This window comes from Protopterus annectens, chromosome 11.part0 (assembly GCF_019279795.1).
Source record: "Protopterus annectens isolate FY-2018-M chromosome 11.part0, PAN1.0, whole genome shotgun sequence".
In the NCBI taxonomy this organism is placed as follows: domain Eukaryota; kingdom Metazoa; phylum Chordata; order Ceratodontiformes; family Protopteridae; genus Protopterus; species Protopterus annectens.
This window is the reverse complement of record NC_056745.1, coordinates 244,882,015-244,906,616: the sequence shown is the minus strand read 5'-3', so window position 1 is coordinate 244,906,616 and position 24,602 is coordinate 244,882,015. Positions and strand designations below refer to the sequence as shown.

The 24,602-nt window shown below is 39.7% G+C and overlaps 1 protein-coding gene across 2 annotated transcripts in view; it reads right to left on the bottom strand.

The window, feature by feature from the left end:
* The window catches only part of DNAI7 (dynein axonemal intermediate chain 7), a 1,345,687-nt gene that overhangs the window by 130,843 nt on the left and 1,190,242 nt on the right, over positions 1–24,602 (bottom strand). For both annotated transcript variants that reach the window (XM_044087675.1, XM_044087676.1), the window contains exon 13: positions 13,027–13,194. In XM_044087675.1, the coding sequence (XP_043943610.1) occupies positions 13,027–13,194 (168 nt within the window). The remainder of the gene's footprint in view (positions 1–13,026; positions 13,195–24,602) is intronic.

Sequence of the window (24,602 nt, the reverse complement as noted above, 5' to 3'; positions counted from 1 at the left end):
TTTAAGTTCCACATTGAAAATGTCTTTTGTATGTTCAATGTTAGGATTTTTAACTGATATCCATAGTAAATAAATCTGAATCATTTTAATTCATCAAAAGAACATTTTATAAGTGAAAAATAACAGGGTCTATATCACTTCGACGAAACGGCAGAAGTTCAAACACCATATGTTCGAACTTCTAACCTCGAAGTGCAAAACCATCAAAGGCTTAGAACAGCGATTTTTTTCCCAGGGAAAAAAATCGCTGTTCCAAAAAACACACACACAACACAAGCACACCAAAAAAACAGCAATCCACACACATGCACTTAAAATCCTACATCTAACCCTATACTAAACTGTACATAAACTACTAACTATCCACTTACCTTAACCCAAACCCTAACCCTATAGTCCGTCACTATCGCACACTCACCTGACCCGCGTCCTAACCCTAACTCACCTATCCCACCCTAACTCTAAAGTCTGTCACTATTGCACTCCCACCTCACCTGCGCCCACACACTAACTCACCTAACCCATGCTCTAACTCTAACGTCCACACAATCGCACACTTACCTGAACCCGACCCGTAACTTTCCACCACAGTGCTGAAAATAGCGAAGCCACAGAAATGACCCACTGAATTCTTTCCCTTAGAAAGAATTCAGTGTTCCGTGGCTTTGCGATAATCAGTTTTTGAACTTCACAGTTCGAACATATGGTGTTCGAACTGCTGACGTTTCGACGAACTGATAGGAACCCAAAATAACACATTGTAACCATCCTTTGAACTTCCTTGTTGAAGCTGTTAGCAAGTACTTTACATTTTCACCATTTGTTCCACATTATGAGAGGTAGTCTTCCTCATTTTGGAGATGGAAGGTTAAAAAGGAAAATAAAAGTTAAAGGAGAGCATTAAGGCTCTTGCCTACCATAGTTGAAGCTCAGGGTTTGACTCTGAGCAAGTTGCTGAAAAAGACAGCTCCCCTAAAAGGGGGATTTCATGCAAACAGACACGCATAAGACTACATACACACACACACACACACACACACACACACACACACACACACACACACACACACACAAATCCTGTACTCTCACTTGACTAAAGCCTCTGCCAACACAATGGAATGGCTGAATCAAAATCCATATATCCATCCACCACTTAAGAAATCTCTCCTGAGATTTGCAAACTCAAATCTCCCATGCACTGTCCTGATGAAAATTAGATAGGTGTGCATGTGTGCTTCTAAGCAAAGCATTTCCACAGCAGATCTCAACTAAATTAGGTGGGGTGCGTGCTCGCTTCTAAGCACAGCATTTCTGGAAATGTAACAGAGTTTTATTTTATAGCAATAAGCAATTTTTTAAATTCTGTAAAGTCAGTCAGGCTGACGCTAAACTGTTGCTTCAGAAGCAAAACATTTTTGGGATGAAACAGTTTTTTTAGTAACTTACTCAAGGATTTTTTTTTATTATTTTTTAAAGCTAGCCAGCACTGGGCACTAAGCAGCTACCTAGGCCACCTTGCACTGGGTTCAACTCTGGTCACCACCGCTTAATCAGCACCTTTATTAAAGTTAACCAATAGTTCACAATTCTTGGTAGAATCATCCTACCCCAAAAGAAAAAAAAAACTTCAAGGAAGTCTTTATGTGCTGTCTCCTGAAAATACATTTATTTACTGACATCTGTAGAAATGTCATAAATTTTGTAAATTGTAACACCATAATCAGTTAGTGAAATTAAATTTAAAAACATTTAATTGAAGACACAGCAACTGCAAAAAATGTGAAGAAATTCAGTACCAGAAACGCACCTTTTTGAAAAAAAAAACATAGAATTTGAAAAGCACTGTGAAATAAAGGAACAAAAATACTTAGCAATTAAGAAATGAAGTCTACAAATAAATTAATAACTCATGAATTAAAAAAATACAGTCAAATGGCAAGCAGTTTCAAATGAAGAGGAAAAGGTGATGCATGGAACCAAACAATGTTAACAGAATGAAGCATGCCAGCCTGTATCGCTAAAGCCTTTTACAAATGACCACTGATAGTCTAAACACTTGACAGAACTGCTGAAAAAAAAATAATAAGATTCCACCATTCCTGGAAAGTGAGAAAAAACAAATGTAAAGACCCACAACAGAGATGGCAATCCATAAAGTAACATAATTAAATATGACACACAAACAATGAATAGTTGTCCCCAGTATAACACTTCTCCACAGCACAGTCAGCTGTAATGAAAAATCAATATGTGTGTGTGTGCGTGTGTGTGTGTGTGCGCACGTGTATATATATATATATATATATATATATATATATATATATATATATCTACACATATATGTATATGGGTTACCTTCAGTTTACCAACAGTCCACTTCCTCGAAACCCAGTTTACTGACACGTCAAATCACCGACATTCTCAAAGCCGACGTTTCCTGAATGGTAAGTAAACACTTGGCCATCCCGACAGAAGAACTACCCGAAGAAAAACCCACTGATGTGGGGGGCAACACCCCCCTTACTAAATATACCAACTCCGAGAACGCACTACCGCAGGGTAAGGGGCAAAGTTCAAGTAGATGGCTAAGTGTTCCCTAACCGTGTGGGTAGCATTGGGAATGTTGGTAATTGGAAGTGTCAGGTGAATGTGTGTCGGGGAAGTGGACTGTCGGTAAAAAAGAAGTTATGTACTCACCATAACGTTCCATCTGAGTAGGTAACTTTATTTGTCAGCAACCTGTGGGTATCAGATCCGACCCGGATCCGGGCCGGCAGCTTTCCAAGCTAGAAATCCGAGCTGCAAGCTCCTCCCCTTACCCACAATACCCTGCTAACTCCTTCCAATCCTCAGATCACGTTTCCCCATCTATATAACCTCGCAACGACAAAACAACAACCTGAAGAATCCTAACCTAAGGATTAACAAACAACCTAAGAAACCATCGTCGGGTTCAGGTAATCAAAGAACCAGGTTAGGGGGAAGGAGCGAGGGTCAGTTGCTGACAAATGAAGTTACCTACTCAGATGGAACGTTATGGTGAGTACATAATTTATTTATCTGAAGTAGGTAACTTCATTTGATCATCAACCTGTGGGACAGAGTCCCCAGCTACCAAAAAACCTGGGAGGTCCTCAAGGAAGAATATTCCGGAGCACTGCAGAGCCAAAGGCCGCCCTACCTCTAGACACTAAATCAAATTTATAGTGAGAAATAAAGGTATGACAGGATGCCCAAGTAGCCACAGAGCAAATGTCATGCAAGGGAACTCTCGACAAGAATGCAGCAGATGTAGCCATAGAGCGGGTAGAATGAGCATGAACCCCTGTAGGCTCCGGCAGGCCAGATAGTTTGTATGTGAGCAGAATACAATTCGAAATCCATCTGGCCAGAGTTACCTTCGACACAGGCTTACCTAAGAAGGGTTTTGCAATGGAAACAAAGAGCTGATCAGACTTGCAGAATGCAGCTGTTCTGTGTAAATAAAAACGTAACTGTCTATGAACGTCTAACAAATAAAGTTTGTACTCCCCTTTGTTTTGATAGTTAGGGAAAAAAACTGGGAGATTAATGGACTGACTGATGTTCACCTCAGAGGCCACTTTAGGTAGAAAGGACGGGTCCTGAGAGAGACCCTGTCCTTATGTAAAACAAGATACGGGGCTTTAATACAGAGGGCGTGAAGTTCCGACACCCTTCTAGCTGAGGTAATCGCTACCAAAAAGACAGTTTTCCAGAACAAGAATTTCGAATCAACAGAAGCTGCAGGTTCAAAAGGAGGTCCAGTCAGAGCCTGAAGGACCAAAGTTAGATCCCATGGAGGGACGGGGTTCCTAGTAGGAGGTCTCAAGAGGAATGTACCTTTCAGAAAGGTCTTGCAAATATTGGTGGACATGAGGGGATTGAGATTGTCCCCAATGTGAAAATGGGAGATGGCAGCCATTTGAACCTTCACAGTAGAAGAACTGGCTCCTTCCTGAAAAATATGAGATAGGAAATCGAGCACTGCTGGGATGGGAGCAGTGAAAGGGTCCAAATTCCTATGAGACGCCCAAATGGAAAACCGCTTCCATTTATTATTGTAAACCTTCCTGGTAGAAGGCTTATGCGCCGCTACCAGGATAGATCTGACTGCAGATGAGATACTGGGAGTCCTAGAAATTAATGGAACTGGATCAACCAAGCTGAGAGCTTGAGATTGACCAGATTTGGGGGTATCAATCCCGAAGGATGAGATATCAGATCTGGGATGGGATCCAAGATCCAGAGAGGAGCTATAAGATGAGACCGTAGGCACAGGAACCAGGCTTGACGAGGCCAGAATGGGGCTATGAGGATAATCTTGTTCCCCAACCGGCGAGCTTTCTGTAAGAATTTTGTTATTAATGGAAGAGGAGGATAAGCATAAAGAAGGCCGGGTGGCCAAGCATGAACTAGAGCATCTCTGGGGCTTTCACCCAGAGGGGGAATTAGAGTGAAAAACTCACTGCACTTCGCGTTGAAAGGTGACGCAAAGAGATCGCAGCAAGGCTGACCCCACTTGCGGAAGATCTGTTTTGCTACTAAGGGATTTAGAGACCACTCGTAAGGTGAGAAGATAGTTTGACTCAGCTTGTCTGCTAGGATGTTGGACTGACCCGGAATGTGCGCTGCTAACAGAAAACAGTTGGTGGATATTGCCCAGTTCCAAACTCTCATGTCCTCTCGGCAAAGAGGGTAAGACCTGGTCCTCCCCTGTTTGTTGATGTACCAGACCACTGACGTCTGACTGAATCGCAATAGTCCCTGGAGGGAGAAAGTCATGAAGGGACTGCAATGCTAGAAGCACTGCCCTCATCTCCAGAACATTGATATGCAGAATGGTCTCTGTCTGGGTCCATGTACCTTGGACAGTTCTGCCAGTGTAATGCCCCCCCACCCAAGGCGAGAAGCGTCCATGCTCACCGTGGCTTGTGGTTGCGGCATAACAAATGGTTGACCTTCCCGAAGCTTTCAAGATTGGAGCCACCAGATGAAGGAATTTCTGCAAACTCTGCTGAGAGGAATCGGTAAGTGCAACGGGTGGAGAAGGATGGACCACTGAACCTGCAAAGTCCACTGGAGAATCCTCATGTGTAAGCGAGCTAAGGGCACAAGATTGATTGCTGCTGCCATGGACCCTAAAGCTCTCAGGACTAACTCCACTGACAGGGCAGGTGATTGAAGAAGGGCTAAAATGTGTAAGGTCAAACTGCAAAGTCTGTCTGATGTCAAGAAGGCTTTGGTCTGAAGCGTGTCTATTCTGGCCCCTATGAACTCCAAGACTTGAACTGGTTGAAGGGATGAATTCTTCAAGTTTATGGTGATCCCCAATCGGGACGCTAGAAGTAGGAAGCAATCCCTGGCTAAGCAGAGTAGATGACTGGTGGGGGTGGTAAGGAGCCAGTCGTCTAGGTAAGGAAAAACCTGTATTCCCTGAAGTCTCAGGTGGGCTGCTACAACTGCCATGACCTTGGTGAACACCATGGGGGCTGTGGTGAGGCCGAAGGGTAGGACCCTGAACTGGTAATGACTGGCCCCTAGCCGAAAGCGGAGGAACCTCCTAGATTGCCTGTCCATGAGAATGTGATAGTACGCATCCTTGAGGTCTATGGAGCACATCCAGTCCTTCTCCTGCAGCAGGGGCAGAATGGATTGAAGCGTGACCATCCGGAATTTCTCCTTGGCAATGAAGAGGTTCATTGTTGAAAGGTCGAGGATCGGCCTTAAGTCCCCCTGTCTTTTTTGGCTCCAAAAAGAACCTGGAGTAATTGCCTAATCCGGACTGGCCTGGGGGGACGTGCTGGATGGCTCTTTTTTCTAGCAGCTTTTTTTTACCCCTAAAGCTGCAGCCTCCCTCTGACTGGGTGGAACATCGGGGAGGTGCCTTGACTGAGGAGGCAGGTTTATGAAAGGGATTGAGTAACCTCTGGATATTATTCGAAGCACCCAGCGGTCGGCTGTGATGGACTCCCATTGGGCCAAGTGCTTCAAAAAATGCCCCCCGACTGCCTCCAGAGAGTAGCAGTTGGGAAACCCCTCAGGGCTGCTGCATGGGTCAGTCAGAAAAAGGTTCCCGCGACACAAAATGTTTCGGCTCCCCTCTGCCTCTGGGCCGGCATCCACCTTGTCCCCCTCTGCCTCTGAAGGATGAAGGGTCCGGAGCGTAATGGGACTGCTGAGACTTCCAGAACCACATCTTCTTTTGTCCTCTCTGGTTCCTGGAAAAGGACTTTTGAGGAGCCGAGAAGCAGACTCCAATGGCAGACAGCATCTTCCTGTCTTTCTCGCTCTGAACCAATGTGTCGCGGACGGTCTTCCCAAACAGGGTAGAGCCATCAAAGGGTGCGTTCACAAAGGACGCCTTGAAAGGTTCTGCAAAATCACAAAGCTGGAGCCAGTTGTGACGCCTTAAGGCGATGCCGGACCCGCTGGCTCTAGCGGTCCCCTCCGTGGCACGGGAAAGTAGCCGCATAGACGTGTTTGAAACAGATTTCAGAGTGGCCATACGAGCTGAGAAGGTCCACTTGTCCTCAGCCGACATGGACTCAGGGGGAGACTCAGCATATTCTTTCACCAGATCCTGCTGAAGTCTAATTACATGGGCCAAATAATTCAGCGCCCTTATGGAAAAGGTAGCTGAAGCAAACATCCACTTCCCAATATGATCCATCATCCGAGACTCCTCATCAGGGGGATGGATCGAGGAACTATCCTGGGCAAGTTCCTTCTTGGTGGCTGCCGCCACCACCATGGCATCCACCGAGGAACCCTTACTCCAAGCCGTCCTATCCACAGGGGGACTAAGAATCCTATCTGGCCTCCTGGGAATTGGCTCTACAGTATCTGGTTCCTTCCATGCTCTGGTAGTGATGAGGTCAACCAGGGGGTCAGCCAGAGGGGACACCCAAGAGGTAGACGGGCCTGCGTCGAACACCTCCAGGAACACAGACTCATCTGAGGAAGGTTTTTGGGCTGACCACCCCCCCTTTAGGTGAAGCATCTCCATAATGTCTCCAAAGGAGACGTCCTCGGGGGGGGGGGTGACCTGGGGGATCCTTCCCCTTCCTCCAAATTCGTGTCCTCCGTGAGGGACTCAGGGGAGTCCAAGTGCCTCCTCTTACACTTACGTTTGTGAGGGGCCTCCTCAGTGGGACTGTCCGAGGAGGGCTCACCAAAAGGGTCATGTTCCATCAGTGGAATGGGCTGGGGCGTCAAGGCAGGCTGTCCCTGGAACTGGATGATGGAAGACAAGCCCAGCTGCAAGGGAGTGGGGGTGGGATCTGAAGAAAGAGCAGGGGGTCTCGAACCTCTCGAGAAGACCCTCTCCACCATGTCGAAAGCCGAGGGTGAACCGATCTCTCTGGGCTCCATGGTTAACACCCTCGCATCCGGGGCGGGGATCGGTGTCGGAGCCAAAGCTCTCGGACCCGAGAGGGAAGTGTGCTCCGACCAAAATGGAGCCGAAGACACACTGGCCCCCTCGGATCTGACACATGGCTCTCAGCCCCGAGAGCTCGGATCCGAAAGGGGATCCAACAAACTTGAGGGCATGGCCGGCGTTGAGGTAGAGATAACCATCGGCGCTGACTCCCTGACTCCGAGACTCCTCGGATCCGAAGGCTCTGAAACCCAATAGTGGATCAGAGAAGGAGCTATCGGGGCAAAAAGTGCGGCTGAACTCCCCCCGGAGGGGAGGAGGCAGCAGCACTCCCATCTGCAGTTAGGTTTGGTGGAAACGACTCATCATCCTGTCCATATCAGCGCCGGAGAGGCTACGGGTTGACCTAGAGGAGGCCACCGAAGCTGGCCGGGAGGGCCGCCACGACCTTGAAGATGGTTGGGCTCTGGTGATAAGCGTGGAGAACGGAGCTGGGGGAGGAAGGCCCGGAGACCTTCTGGGGTGAGGAGAGCAGCTTAGCAGGTGGGGCCAAGGGGGGCCGAGTCGGCCCGCTGCTTGTGGCTTCTATGCCTTTCTTTCTCCCTCTCTCTCTCTCTCTCTATCCTGTCTTTTTTTGAGTCTCTCCTTGGGAAGAAGTGGAAGTTTGAGTCCCAGCCAGGGGAGAGGGGACAGCAAGCTGAACAGCCGCAGCCGCGGCTGTAGCCACTGAGGGAAAGGAGGAGGAAGCCAACTTTGCGGGTAGGAGACCCGCCAGAATCAGCTTATTCCTCCTATCCCTCAGGGCCCAGGGGTTAAAGGCTGCATAAATTTGGCAGCCCGAAGAAAATGTGGTACCCCCAGGCAGAGGACGCACAAAGTGTGGCCATCCGCTGGGGAGAGCTTATGGCCACACTCAGTGCACTTAGAAAAGATGGCCTTTGGGGCCTCTGCCATGATTTCTAAACTAAAACACACACGCGCCCACACAAACACCTAAGGGGAAGGGTTTACTAAGCTTTAAACTACGAGGATAAAACTCAGGGGTTTAAACTAGGGAATTATACTACCCACACACACAAAAGCTAAGAAAGATTTTGAGAAGAAAATCTACTTACAATCACCTAACGCTAGGAGCTCGAGAAACTCATGCCTGACAAAGCCGCAACAAACAAGATCTGAGGATTGGAAGGAGGTAGCAGGGTATTATGGGTAAGGGGAGGAGCTTGGAGCTCGGATCTCTAGCTTGGAAAGCTGCCGGCTCGGATCCGATACCCACAGGTTGATGATCAAATGAAGTTACCTACTTCAGATCTGAAGTTCACCCATATATATATATATATATATATATATATATATATATATATATATACACATACATGTATATGTGTGTGTGTGTGTGTGTGTAAACTCAAATCACAAAAGTATGCACAAGAGGTAATAAAAACTAATTTATCATGTTGAGCACTTTCGGTCCTGAATAAGTCACAGAACTTCATCAGAATAAACAATTGCATATAACATCCTGTTTAAATATTAATTAAAGTTCAAAGTTCAAAATACTGATAAATCAATTTATAATAATTTAGATGAATATCAAAACATTTAAACATTTGATATCACAAGTAAAATATTACCATCCTACTCATATACTCTCCGTTTCAAAAAATATTTTATATTAATAGTATCACTAAGGCCAGACTATCATCTTCCAACTTAATTTGCCATCTAGTTTCTCTGACCTCTAAATTATTTTTAAAATCTCCCCAACGGCAATCACATTGTTAACAATCTAATACACTTAAATAACATTTACTGTTATTATAAATTAAAGAACGCTTACCCAAAGCATTTTATTGCCCTTATTTCTTACCACATTTAAATATTCCTTTAGTCTGTCTTGTAACCTATGGGTGGTCATACCAACATAGAAATTTCCACATGGTTCACAAATAGCAATGTAAGCAACTCCTATTGAATTACAATTATATGGGAATTGTGCACTCAGTATGGAATACATAAGGTCCAGTCAAAAATTTACAAACCTTACATTGTCCACATTGAAACATACCTTTTGGTTTAACCAAATCTGCTATATGCACTCGAGTTTCATTTTGTTTCAAGCATATATTTTAAATTTGTAGGCTTTTTATAAGTAAATCTGGGACCTTCACCTACTATCTTAAACAGATCCATGTTCCCTTTTAAGATGCTCAAATTGCTAGTTATAATATTTTTCATGCCCCAGTGGTCCACAGACATATCTAGGACCATAGAAAGGGCTTTAATTGGAAAACTGTTATTTTTACTTTTATTATCTATCAACCTTTTAAGTGAAATAGGTGGGTACCATTGACCTCTTTTGGATATAACTTCCTTACAACTAAAAATTAGTTAATTCTTTTGGTAACCCCTGTTTAAAAATACTTGGTAGATGAAAATTAATTATTCGTAAAAGTCATCCTCATTGGTAGTCAGCCTAGAAGCATATATCATTCACCCTTTTAGTATGTTACTTTTAATATGCAGTGGATGATTATTATTAAAATGTATGCAACTATTCTCAAAAGTAGCCTTTCTGTGTATACTACTGATTAACTTGTGCAAAGTTGCATCTAAAAAAAAAATAACACTTTGACTAATACTTCCAATAGTGAAGGTCAAAAAGTAGCGTCATTCAACTCCTGTACAAACATGTCGCATTCATCTTTGGTCTCTCTCCACATAAAAAAAAATCAACCATAAATCATTTATGAAAATCTTTTAGAAAACAACCTAGTGTTTGATAAAAAATTGACATCCCACCAAGATAAAACGAAGTTCATAAAAGAAGGTGCTACTGTAGCAGCCATCACTGCAACATTTACTAGTTGTTAATAATTGCAATTAAAAATAAAATAACTGTTTCCTAAAGCCAACTCAAGTAAAGTGCAAATGTTGTTAATTTTAACATTCGAAAAATCAGAGAAAGACAACAAATAACTTCTAACAAAGTCCAAACCTTCCTTATGTGGAATACTAGTGAACAAAGATTTTACGTCCAGGGTAATAAATAAGGTTTCAAAACCATAAAATAATATATGTTCTCAGCTTGTCTGAAAAGTCCCAAGAGGCATTAATGCAACTTTGAGATTGTTAAACAATATGATACAACAAGCCATCTATATCTAGAGAAATTCCTTCAGTAGCACACCCAGGACTTAAAAGTATGGATCTAAAAGGTGGTATTTGTCTGCCTTTATAAACCTTACATATTGCAATTAAAAGTCCTAGCTTGGGATGTTCTTCCCTCACAAAAGAATAAATAATGTGTTCTAATATCCTTGATTTAACAAGTCCAATAATGTTCTACTAATATTCTTGTAATTGTGATCTATATCTACTAAAGTAACCAAATTAAATTCTTCAGGATTAGCCAACATTTTTCAATGGCATTACATATTGATCCTGGTACATAATAACAAAACCTCCACCTTCGACCCCTTTCATAAATCTCAAATTCTTAGAAGTCAAATCAGAAATAAGTTTTCATTGTTTGTTACTGAAATTTTAAAAAATTAGGTCATAGGAGTTTTAACAGCCTATTAATGCCACTTTCACAGGTCTCTTGAAAGGTTTGAGTGTGGACATCACTGGCAGATTAAAAGTTGATCTTTTTTGCAAACTACAATGAGGGGGATACATTCTTTCCCAAAATTAAAGCCAGATTCAACTTTCTGATGAACAACCTGAGATCAGCTACAGATTTAATGACATTTGTTTTTACTGGGTACAAAACTGAAACTCAGTCTAAAAATGTGAAGATGTTCAGAAGTAAAAGACTCTAGAGAGAAGATGAAAACAAAATTGCTCACCACCACAGAGACAGTAAGAAGAGACAATAGTCATTACTTCTTCCACCATACTCAACCCCTTCCTTTTTTGTTTGTATATCCACAATATGGATTAATGCTATTCACTATTGAAGGATTCTGGTTTAAAGCCATCATTGGCGGGTTGTTCAAAAATCCATTGAGTGTAACCTGGGTCATACTATGTGCCTTTGTATACAACCTCTTGGAGCTTCAGAGTAAAAAAACAATTGTGTGAAGAACGAAACCCAAGTTCTACAGGATTTGTAAGCACCACACCTCACCCAACCCAGGTTTAAATGCTGCACTAAAATATCCTTTATTAGAAGATTGTTTGCCTGGCCTTAATGTGACGGGTCTATATTACGTGTTCGAACAGTCAAATGTTGGAACACGTAACAATCAACCCATAAATATCGAACAGTCAGAATGTCGAACGGTTCAATGGAGATCTCCGTACAGTGCAGACATGGAAGTTTTCCATTGTCTGCAATGTAGTGCGATCTCAGAGTTGGTATATTTAAGTAGTGGGGGGGTGCTTGCCCCCCTGCTTAAAGCATTTTAATGTTATGTTTGGGTGTTTTTTTTTTTTGCCATTCAACATTACAGCCTTTCGATATTTAGGGATCGATTATTACGTGTTTGAACATTTGACTGCTCGATCACATAATATAGACCCAATGACACAACTAATATAAAATGTTTTTTGAAACATAGAGTATATAAGTAGTATGGTAATATTTTAATAGTGATTTCAAATGTTTAAATGTTTTGGTATTCATCCAATTTGTTATAAATTGATTTATCAGTGTTTTGAATTTTAACATAATTTATATTTAAACAGGATGCTACGTGCCATTGTGTATTTTGATGAAGTTCTGTGATTTATTCAAGAACAAAAGGGCTCAACTTGATAAACGTGTTTTTTTATTAGTATAATGTAATGTAACTGAGTATCATGTAATGTAAACAAATGGAGCTTTTTTCCCCCAGGCCTCCGCTGAAAATGGGAATTACCCAGTCTGACTTTCCTCTTAAACAAAAACAAAATAAATAAATAAACAAATATTACCTCTTGTGCATGCTTTTGTGTTTTTTGAGTTTATTAGTTTTAGACTTTGACCATTGTCTTGGCTAACAGTTTTAGCTTTGATCTCCATACATATTCAGTAGACCGAATTTACACTTACCTGAACTGCAGATTCCGGAGATGACAACACCGAACTTTCAATAAAGTGAACCTGAACATGACCAATTTTTTTTACAGGGAATGGAAACACTTGGCCAACATGGGGAAATTTAACCCTTTTCCCCACTGTAGTGCAATCCCAGAGTTAGAATATTTAATTAGGGGGATGTGGGGGATGCAGCCCCACAACTTGGTGGGTTTGACATACTTCGGTGTGTTATGTTGTTAAATGTTGGCCAAGTGTCTTCTTTCACTGTAAAAAACTTCGGTAATGTGAAGGTTTGGTTAATTGCAATTTCGGTGTTGTCATCTCAGTAATCTGCAGTTCAAGTAAGTGTAAATTTGATCTACAGAAGAACCACCATTTATATAGATATATATCTATATTAGACAGACATTATCAACAAAGTATCTTCTGATTTCAAAAACTGATGGCAGACTATGAACGTATATGACAATCAACAATGATGATCAAATACAAATGAACATAGACACAACTCCTCATACTAAACCTAATTAAGGATTCAGTTATGAAATAAAATGCAATATGTACATGTTTCTTTGTTAATGGTATCAGAAAACTAACTTACCTTTTTATTTACACTAACAAATGCCCTTGAGTAATCTTCAGGGGATATATTCACTCCAGCATTTTTCATTGCTGTTGTAAGAGATGCAGGAGTCATCCATTTACCTCTGATATGAGCAAGGTTGTCAGTTTCTTCATTAGGAAGGGGACTTAGTCTACACAGGCTATTCTGCATAGTAAAACAAAAATAGCTATCTAGCATGTTGTTGAATACAAATGTACAATGTTTTCTGTTTAACAGAAAATATCAAAAATATTGCAGCAAATAACTAACATTATATATTCACCACAACTCTTTACCTTTTAAAATAGTTTGTATACTTCACCCCTAATCTTCTTATTGTAAACCTACTATAACTGTGAATAAAAAGTCAACATGCCTTAAATGATTGATCAGTTTTAATTAGAAATTCATAGTCTTAAGAGAAGAGCAAAGTAGTGTGCACACCTGTGGCTGAGAAAATTCTAGATGCAAAACAGGCACAATAAAGATAGCAATGGGGGTGAGGTCAGACATAATTTAGACTAGATATAGCTTGCACTTTCTTCTCACAACTCTAACATATAATATATCAGCTTGAAGAAGCCAGTGAAAAATCAAGCTACTGCATTCTCCCACTCTATCTCTTATGTAAAAACATCCTATATAAATTGCTGCATTAAAACAACACAATATTTGGTCTGGTGGCCATTAGTAGGGTGAGAGCTGATCACAAAGGCTGTCGATAAGGCATTCACCAGGATTATTTATGTTTAAAATCCTAATCTCACTCATTGGTGGTTGACATGGACACCCACATCTCTACAAGGGACTTCTATGCCTTCCACCTACTAACAAGTGCTGCCACCCATATGTTCTCAGCACTGTCTTTGTAGCTCTGCCTCTTATTTTGGCTGTTTCATCTGCAGGTCTCCATCTGTAATAGCAAAACAGCACTGGAGCACCAGTCCTTCTCCCAGAATGGGCAAGCTGATGTTTGCCACAATCTCCCACCTTAGCTTGCCCAGCTCTTACAGTGCCTGATACGCTAACTTAACTTGAATTGCCTGGATTATAGTCGGAGTTTTATTCCTGTATGCCACAAAGTTATGCTCAATAGCACATATCTTAAAGTAAAGATGTAGAAAAACACCTGTTTAAAAATGTGTTAGTGTCCTGCTTCAATAAGTTAAATTTTCAAAAGCTCAAGGAACTAGGATAAAATTAAGGGTGGTGGACATGAGAGTAACTAATACTACCAGAAAAATACACCCTGTGATGATAAGTGTAAATCCAGCAAGTAGGTACAGGTGAAACAAAAGACTTAGTTGTTATCATGCTTGTCAAAAAATAATACAATATCTGTTCTGGGTTGAAGTCAGCCCAGTCCACTTTGAATGAAAAGACAGGGAGAGTCAGACTACAAAGAAGCGATAAGCTGTACATCTAAAGTCAAAAGAAGAAAGCACGTACTAGACTGTTTTATGAATATGGCTAAAAGCAAATAATTCACAATATGAAGAACATTTATATCCTACAGTAAAAACCCACCTCTGAACATCACCTAAGCCACAAAAAAATAAACTGACTTAGCATTTTTTTTACTATCAAATAATAACTTGATAATGACTTTTATTCTTTTTTAGTTACCTCTAAACTGTCATAACAATTAGCACTTGAGAGGACATATGTGATTTTTCTGGAAAAGGGGATTTTTAATTTTAAAATACTTGCCCCAAGAGAAAATGAGTTAGCAGAGGTGGTTACTAAGGTATAAAATAAGAATAATTTGTATTGTTGCTTTTATATAAACTACATTCAAAGCTGCATTATTTTTCAATATAAAAGATTTGTCAAAAATACAAATCATATCTGTCTACTGAAGGAATATCCATTATGCATCCACATAAACATATTAATGTAGAAAATGTAAAAAAAGGTAAACAGATAAGAGAAAGAAAGCTATAAAATGAAGTTAAGGCATTATATAATAATGGAATTTTTAAAAAGTGCTAAACTGAACACTGTACAGCTGTCCGGTCAAGACAATCTTACCAAAGGGAACTCTTACAGTGGTATACTACAGTAGAATGTTTTTAAGAGAAAAGGCAGATTTTCCTGGCTCTTTGGCCTGCAGGGTTGCAGCCCCTAACTATGACCCAGATGATCATTGTTTAATTAGTGGCAAAAACAGTGGGGGATGAATGTACTAGTGAGTAGCCAGCATCAGCTTTCTAATTACTTGGAGAAACTGGAGATCTAGTCTCCTGCAATACTAACTCCAGTAAAAAGGAAATGGGAGACTGCAGCACATGGACTGTAGATGTGCATAAGTGGCATAAAGCTAGTCTGCTCAGGAGATGTAGCCTTTTCAGGAGGTTATGGGCAAAAGCTTGAATGCCCTTCCAAAAGAAGAAAGGCATTTCAAACCCTCATGTTTGTGATTGTACACATTGCCCACTTGGGGTAGTTAGTTAGTCTATAAACAGAAAACACCACGGACAGTTTCCTGAAACTGGCTCATAACCCAAGAAAATGGTACAAGTGTGTATAAATGGTTAAAACTGGGCTAATGTTTGGAAGGCAAAGAGGGTTAAATTAAAAGAAATGATAATACAGCTTAAAGTGGCACATGTGAAAATTGCATAAAGCATACATAAGTCAAACTTGCTGAGTAGACGTCAAGAAAGAAATTAATTGTTACTTAAGTAAGATCTGTAGCTTTTGCAGAAAAAAAGGAAAACAAGAAAAATTAGGTGGGTCACTTGGTCTGCTGTCAAAAGATACTGTACTGTACTGTGCAGAGCAAGATCATGGTCAGATGAGGCCCTATGCAGGGTAATGGACTGGGGCTTCTCCCTGTCATATCAATATCCCATTACTTGGTTGTGTCTTAAGTGTGTATGTTATTTTCTTCACTTCTGCAATGATTACAGCTATTTGGATCTAATTTAAAACTCTTATATCACAGTTTACAGCAAAAGATTATTACTCATTTGGCAAACAAAACTCTTCACACTAAAATCAGACCTAAGCACCTATCAAAAGCATTATCATAAAGAGAAACCAAAACATGTAAAACCATCAAAAGTAATATCTGCAACAGAGATCTAGGTTTTCTTTATGATAATGCTTGTGGGAGATCTTAGAAAAAAACAAAAAAACAATTGCACTCAGAAGAGTACACAGAATATGCTAGGTACACCATTTTTGACAGTAATAAGTAATGTACCAGAATATTTACTCCCTAGAATGGCAAATATTTGAAAAATTAACATGCAAATCTGGAATGGCAGTTTTATATATATATATATATATATATATATATATATATATATGGGTCTATGTTTCTTGATCGAAATTTCACAACCTTGAACAAGAAACATCGAGACCCATTAAAGCGAAAGTGCACTACATCGAAAGTGCACTTTCACAAAAGCCGGTTCTCTGAACCGGAAAAAACAAACAAAAAAAAAAACCTACCTTAAACAGTATTTTGCAGGGGGGCAAGCCCCCCAGCACCCCCCACACACAATCCTACTTAAATATACTAACTCTGAGATCGCACTACAGTGAGGAAAAGGATATATTTCCTTGTCCCCACTGAAATGAGCTTCGGAGAACCGGCTTTAGCGAAGGTGCACTTGCGATTTAGTGCACTTTCGCTTAAATGGGTTTGATCTTCTGGTTGTCAAGAAAGTGTGTTTTCGACAATCAGAAGTAGACCCATATATATATATATATATATATATATATATATATATATATATATATATGTTGAAGATGAAGACTACAAAGTTATGTAAACCAGTATGTCTTTTAAACACGTGTCAAGCAACAAAGTAAAATGGAACACTGCTCATTCTGATCACAAAAAAGCTCACAGTATAATATTATCAGGCATCTCATCTCATCAGCAAAAATAAGAGAATGTAGTACTGTATGTTAGTTTTGGAAGACCAATGTACTGACATATATTTAAATGCAACTGGCATTACTGACTTACTGCAGTTCTCTAAGATCTCTCAGGAATTAAAATGTTTTAAAAGAATATACCCAGAAATATGAGTCAAAATTATGGAGGTTCTACAAAGTAGGAACTGATACACACACATACACACCTAGTGCACAGTATAATTACATGAGCCACTAAACAGGTTAACAAAACAACAGTTTTTTGCATCAGTATGCACATTCAAATAATAAGAGCTATGAAACTGACTGCCTGTCATTATTGGCATTATTGACTTACCGTAATCCTCAGCAACTTCCCAAAAACTTGGATATCAGACAAAAATCAGGGACTGTCTTTAATGACTGCCTGGCATTACTGAATTATCGTAATCCTCAGCAAATTTAGCAAAAATAGACATTTTAACATTTTACAAGGCTGTTTCAAATCACAAATCAGGGATGTTCACCAAAACCAGAGACTGAAGAGAAAGTTAGCACAGACACAGGCACACATTTGCACGTTTGAGTGCGCGCACACACACACACACACACACACACACACACACACATACAGTAGTGCACTGCAGATTTACCACCAGATCCAAACTTAATCAATGACATACTGTTCAGTATTGCTCAGTACAAGCTTTCTCAAAAAGGCCTCATTAGTACTGAAATAAAGGGTTGTCTGTTACTAGTTCATTTTGATTGTAACAGTGAAAGAGAAGAAACGTCAGCTGTCTGAGGTCAAAACAAAGCAATGTAGCAGCATTTCTAACATTCTACAAACAAGTTCTGTCTTATATGTGGGAAACCCATTATACTTACACAAAAATTCTGTAATACATTTATCACCTATATCATTTGGGATGACCATAAACTGTGACTTAATATCACGTGTGCCCATAGCAACAATTAAAAGATGTAATTGTTTGCAGAAAACAGTGCAAATCGTATAACGTGGTTAGAATCTTTAATATAGCTCTTACTATGAGCCAATAATGGATGTAAAATATTTTCCAGATACTTTGAGATGGCTGTAATTAACCACTGAGAACCAGATACTATGGGTCTCATTGGGGGTTGTGTAATATTTTATGTATTTTAGTTAAACCGTAAATAAAAGGACAAACTGGATGAGCGACATAAAGATAATTATATAACTCTGGGGTAATAGTCATCTCCATTAATAAGTCATATAAAAAGATTTTAACCTTCTATATAATATTAAGTACAGATTTATTGATCTTCTTACCTAAAATACATAAAAATATTACACAACCCCCGATAAGACCCAAAGTACCTGGTTCTCAATGGGTAATTACAGCCATCTCAAAGTATCTGGAAAATATTTTACATCCTTTATTGGCTCATAGTAAGAGCTATATTAAATATTCTAACCATATGTTATATGATTTACACTGTTTTCTGCGAACAATTAATCTTTTAATTTTGTTATGGCCACACTTGATATTAAGCCATTGTTTATGGTCATCCCAAATGATATAGGTGTTGAATGTATTAGATAATTTTTGTGTAAGTATAATGAGTTTGCCACATATAAGACAGAACTTGCTTGTGGAATGTTAGAAATGATGTTAGAAAACAATGTTTATTTATATAACAATGAATACTATCATCAGATACAGGGTGGTAGTTATGGGAACCTCCATAGCTAATAGCTATGCCAATTTACTTTTAGCTTGATGGGAAGAACGTCATATTTATAATGAAGATCCATTAAGAGGTATATTTCAAAACAATAAGATTATGTTTTATAAACGATTTGTGGATGACATTTCTTTCCTGTGGGCATGGGAAGTAGCAGAGACAGGAGTTTATGTATCTTGGTCAAACTACGAATTTTCATAAATTTGAACTAAAATATGCCTCTGACAAGATAGAATTTTTTGGATATAAGTTTTTTATGTATTGAGAATCAATTGCATACAATTCATAAAAATAATGTACAAGCTACGAAATATGTTCATGTGGATAGTATGCACCCCAGATATATTCATAGGGGTGTAGTAAAAAGTAAATTTTTAAGAACCAGTAGTCTCAATACTTCTGATTTAAGTTTTGTTAAAGAAATGGAGGATATGGCTAGGGATTTTATTCAGACAGGATATGATGGTAAAATGGTAGAAGATACTAGGAAAGGAGTTATCTTCTTGCACTCTACTATTGATAAACCTTATTTATACGGGAACAAATGTGAATTTAATAAAAAGAAGGATGATAATATAAGTAATAAAAGATGGACTTTGGGGTATTTGACTAAGTATAATAGATACACTTCTGGTATTAAATCTATAATAGAAAGGAATTGGCTGATTCTTATTTCTGATGGCAATCTAAGTTTCTGGGAAATAAACCATTTTTTATATATAAAAAGGAACAAAATCTTAAACAGATGTTATGCCGTAAGGATCTGAAAAGAGATAAAAGAACACACTTAGATACCAGTAAATGTACTACACCTTGGTATAACTGCAGTTTTTGTAAGTTTTTAACTACAGATAAATGTTTTATACATCCTACCAACAATCATACAGACTTGAGTTTCGAAAGCTTCATGTTTAGCTGCCTCATTATACTTTAACTTGCTTCATTTTATTATGAATCTTATAACGGGCTTGCAATGTTAGATTATCAATGGTGATGAATGCTATTACACACAATTCTTTACCAGTATTCTTTAAGTAATGATGATATTCGGTATGTGTTGTTCATTTTTTAAATATGCTGGCCCTGAACTCCCCATACTGTTCACATTCTATCAAAACAGGATTTTTTTAAATTGTATCCATATTAACGGGTTGCAGTGAGAATTGGATGGTATTGTCTGTATTTTGAGAGGTAATGTGGGTGGAGGATGTTTGTGGTTTGGTTAGGGCTAGAATTAATTCAGTGAAGTACCTGCTGAACTGTGTAGCTATGCTATCAGTAGTGTTTGTGGTGGTAGGAGGAGGAGTTCTAATTTTACCAGGTAATAGGATGCTGTTGATGGCTGACCAGAATTTTTGAGGGTTGTTTAAATGTTTTTTTTTTCTGTATGTCATAACAGTAGCGGATTTTGTCTAGGTTAACTTTTTTTTTAACTTTGTTTCTGAGTTTCAGGTAAGATGTTTTGAGCGTTTAGGAACCAGATTTATGCCAATCAGTCCATGTTTTATCTCTAAGTTTCATTAGGGACCTAGTTTCTTTGGTAAGCCAGGGCACATAGTTAGCTTTGAGGTTCTAGCTGGGGCAAATGAGTTTAGGATGTTTAAGAAAACAGTGCTAAAATAATGGACAGCATCATTAAGCTAGAGGATTTTGAGTGGGTCCCAAGTGTAAGATTTTAGGGCTGAGATGAATTGATTAGGATTAAAATTAGTTTTGTTTCTTATCAGGCTGTAGGTAGTTGGTTTGGCATGACTGGGATGGGGTTTTAGCATAAAGGTTGGATGACGGTCACTTAGGATGTCTGGTAAGCAACCAGAATGATAAGAGTGGGATGGTCTATTTATGAGGATCCAGTCTAGAACTGATTTCCACTTGGAAGTTTTGTCAATTCTGGTTGGCGACTTAATAATTTAACTAAATCCATACAGGTTTATGTGGCTGGTGGGATTCTTTGGGGAGCAAGTTAACCAGTCTATGTTAAAATTTCCCATGAGAATTGTTTCATGTGAGAAAGTATTTATGGCCCAGTTAAGTAGATTTTCTAGAGTAGGGATATTGATTCCAGGTGGGATATAGCATCCGATTATATTAATAACTTTCTGGCATTAAATTTTAATCTGGTCAGTATGATTTCAGCATTGTCCAGAGATGGGTGAGTATTTCAAGAGTTTCTACATTAAGTTCATTTCTGAACAGTATAGCAACTCTACCTCCTTTTTTATTTTGTCTGTCTTTGCGTAGAATACTATAACCAGGTGGTAGGATCTCATTATTTGTAATTTTGGGCTTTAGCCATGTTTATGTTAAGAGAACAATGTCAGGGTTATAGAGAGCAAGAGAGGCATAAAGTTCATGGACTTTATTTAAAATGCTTCTTATATTAATGTTTAATAGTAAAATGTCTGTGGGTTTTCTTTTGGATAACACAGAAATAGTGCAATGAGCTTGGGAGATAGGGTTGTTGGAGGAAGGACCTGGATTGGAATGGATATCACCGCTGAGGGATAATTTAGATGTTAAGTAGGTAATTAGGTGTATTAAAGTGGTCACATACTTGTTATACTTCAGAGAGGGTTTGGAGGTGTAATGTTTGGTAACTCTATGGATGGGATAAAAAAGGTGTGTGGTTGTGTTAAGGATGGATGGGTGAAGAAGGCAAGTGAAATTATTGAAAGTATTAGAGGTGCTGGTAGTGGTGGCATGGTGAGGAACTGGATGAGTTGGATATGTGTGGTATGAGGTAGTGTGTGCAAGTAAAGAAAGGAGAGCAAGGGTAGTGGAGAGTTGCAATAGCATAATGCTTGGGGTTCTGTTGTTAATGTAGAGATGAACTGTTATATATTTGGGACTATTTACTGGTGTATTGTAAGCTGTTAGATTTGTACAAGGAGACGTGATAGGGAAGTTATCAGTGGGGGTCTGCTGAATGTGGTATGTGTATGAGGGATAGTAAACTAGCGGTGTTTGTGATGGGGATGGTGGGAGGAGGGTTATGTAAACTGGAGGAATGGATGGGAATTATGTTATTAGTAGGGGATGGGTGGACAGTAGATGTATGTAGGAGTGGGATGAGTGGAGTGGTGATGTGGTGAAATGTGATTTGCTATGGGCAAGTATAGGAGTGGCTAAAGTGTATAAATGTAATTGATGTGGGGGTGGCTGGGAATGCGGGTTAAGGTAGAGGAGCGGAGTGAGCCTGGTAGGGTGAATGGAGCAGGCTTGCCCAGTCTAGTATATTGTACTAGAAAGAAAACAATCAGGTAAGAAGGCAGCAGTTAGTTATAATAAAGGATGCAGGACTGATCTAAACTACAATTAATAGCTAACAGTTTATTAGAGACAGTAGATAAAAGAAATAAAAAAACTAAATTTAGATGTCAGTACCAATATCAATATAATTTGGAGGGAGTGAATTTCAGAAATAAGACTATGAGATACAAGCTTTTGAAGATTATAAAAGTTTAAATGAAAAGAAGTTTATACACAGTAATGACTGGCTAAATTAACTTCTACTGTAAAATATGTTGCTTTCTTTTTTGTTGTTGTTATGAAATCTTATAAATGAAGGATTTAGCAAAAAATACTGTTTCTAAAATGTGACCTGCTGAACGTTAATTTCTCTCTTATCAGAGCACACTTAATGAAATTCCTTCAAAAGCCCTTCAGAATCTGTAAAGTACAATTATATAAGCTGCACTTACCCATAACAACAGATGTCTGAATTCTTCACTGCTGCTGTAGCCTATGGGTTGTATCCTACCAAGGATACAGCAACAGGACAGCTTCCAAAAGCTTTCATGTCCTGTTACTCTAGTTGCTTATAGGCTAGCCCTTTGCGGAGGGAGCTATATAGACAGCCAAAGTGACTAAAAGCCTTATTGACTTTCTTGCTACTAACCAAGAATGGGGAACTCATCTTAAACTGAATCAAGATATAATAAACAAAATCTAACTTTGTATCCCACTAGAATTATATACAAGAAGGGGGGTGGTGGGTGTGTGTGGTTACTGCAGTACAGCAGAATTTGAATATCTGCTGTTATGGGTAAGTGCAACTTACACAACTTTACTTCGTTCATCCTTCTTACTTTTGCATTAGCATATGTGTAGACTACCATAGATTATCCAACCTGGGAGGAAAGAATTGTCCTAGCAAAGCCTGCTCCAGACCTGGAAAAAGGAATCCAATTTGTAGTGCTTTGTAACTGTATGGATAGAGGAGCAAGGTGCTTCCTCTATAATGCGTCTAGAATCTACCCCCTTTCCAGTATACAATCATAGAAGCCAGGGCTCCAGTGGAATGTGCCTAGAATGGATTTTCCATGGTGAAAGTATCAAAATACCATAGATTAAGACAAAAACCTTAAAATAGTCAGTTTAGGCATAGACTGACCTTCCTTAATTCCAGAATAGAAAATAAATAGCTAGCTAGTTTTCCTGAAAGACTTAATTCTGACAAGTTACTACGTGAGTTGCCTATATACATCCCAAAGTGTGTAGAATCTTCTGTCACTTGTTTGTAGGATCTGGATAGAAAACAGGGAGACTGATAACCTGATTCAACATAAACTCTGAAATAATCTTTGTCATGAAAGAGAGGTTTGTGCACAGAGTGACCCATTTTTTTGTGAAAAACAGACAACACTCTTCCACAGTGGCAGCTTGCCATACAGATACTCTTCCTGCAGATGTCAGAGCAATAAGACAAGCCATTTTCCCAGTGAAAACCTTAGGTCAGCCTGACAGACAAGTTCAAATGATGTCACAACAGTTATAACATACTTGCATGGTGACCTCTGGTGTAAAACTCCTTTTAGAAACTGTTTGACTAGAAGTAGAGAAAAGAGAAGGAGATTCATGGCAGACATGTTTAAATCTCCACAAGATGAACCTTTATAGAGGTATAAGAGAGGCCAGAGAATAATAACTTACACATCTATTTGATCACCAGTGGTACAAAATCTGTGATGCGTACCTAGTCTTTGGCTAAGCACCAACTACAAAATCTCTTCCATTTGCAGTAGGCTTTCCTGCCTCCTTCAGTAACTGCTTCATTTCTTCATAATAGAGGTGCTTAAAAAAGTAGCAAAACTGAATCATAAGGGCAGTCAGTAGAAGTTGTTTGATGTCAGGGTGTATAAAGCTCATCTTGTCTTGAGTGAGTAGAGCCAGCCTAGGAGGAAGCTTGTGGTAACTGCCCCTGGCCAATTCCATAAGAATGGAGAATAAGAAGTTATGTACTCACCATAACATTCCATCTGAGTAGGTAAACTTCATTTGTCAGCAACCTATGGGTTATCGGATCCATATCTGATCCGAGCCGGCAGTTTCCAACAGCTGAGATCCGAGCTCCAAGCTCCTCCCCCTACCCATAATCCCCTGCCATCCCTGCCTGACCTCAGATCGAGTTGCCTAAAAGCAACACCTGAGATATCAGAGAAGAGGATCACCTCTATAGACTAACCTGGATACAATCCGTCATGACACAGGAATACCATGAACATCCAAGTAGGTCAGGGGGATGGAGGGAGGGACGGTTGCTGACAAATGAAGTTTACCTACTCAGATGGAACGTTATGGTGAGTACATAACTTCTTAATCTGAAGTAGTTAACTCCATTTGTGCATCAACCTATGGGACAGAGTCCCCAGCTACCTGAATCTTGGGAGGTCCTCACGGAAGGATGTTCCGGAGCACTGCGGAGCCAAAGGATGCTCTCCCTCTGGAGACAAAATCCAACTTATAGTGGTTTATAAAGGTATGAGATGAAGCCCACGTGGCTGCTGAGCAAATGTCATCTAAAGATACTCTAGAACGAAAAGCAGCGGAGGTAGAAATAGACCGAGTAGAATGGGCATGGACTCCCTGAGGTGCAGGCCGGCCAGAAGTTTCATAAGCCAGAAGAATACACTGGGAAATCCACCTGGACAATGTGACTTTTGAAACAGGTTTCCCCAGACTAGGTTTAGCAA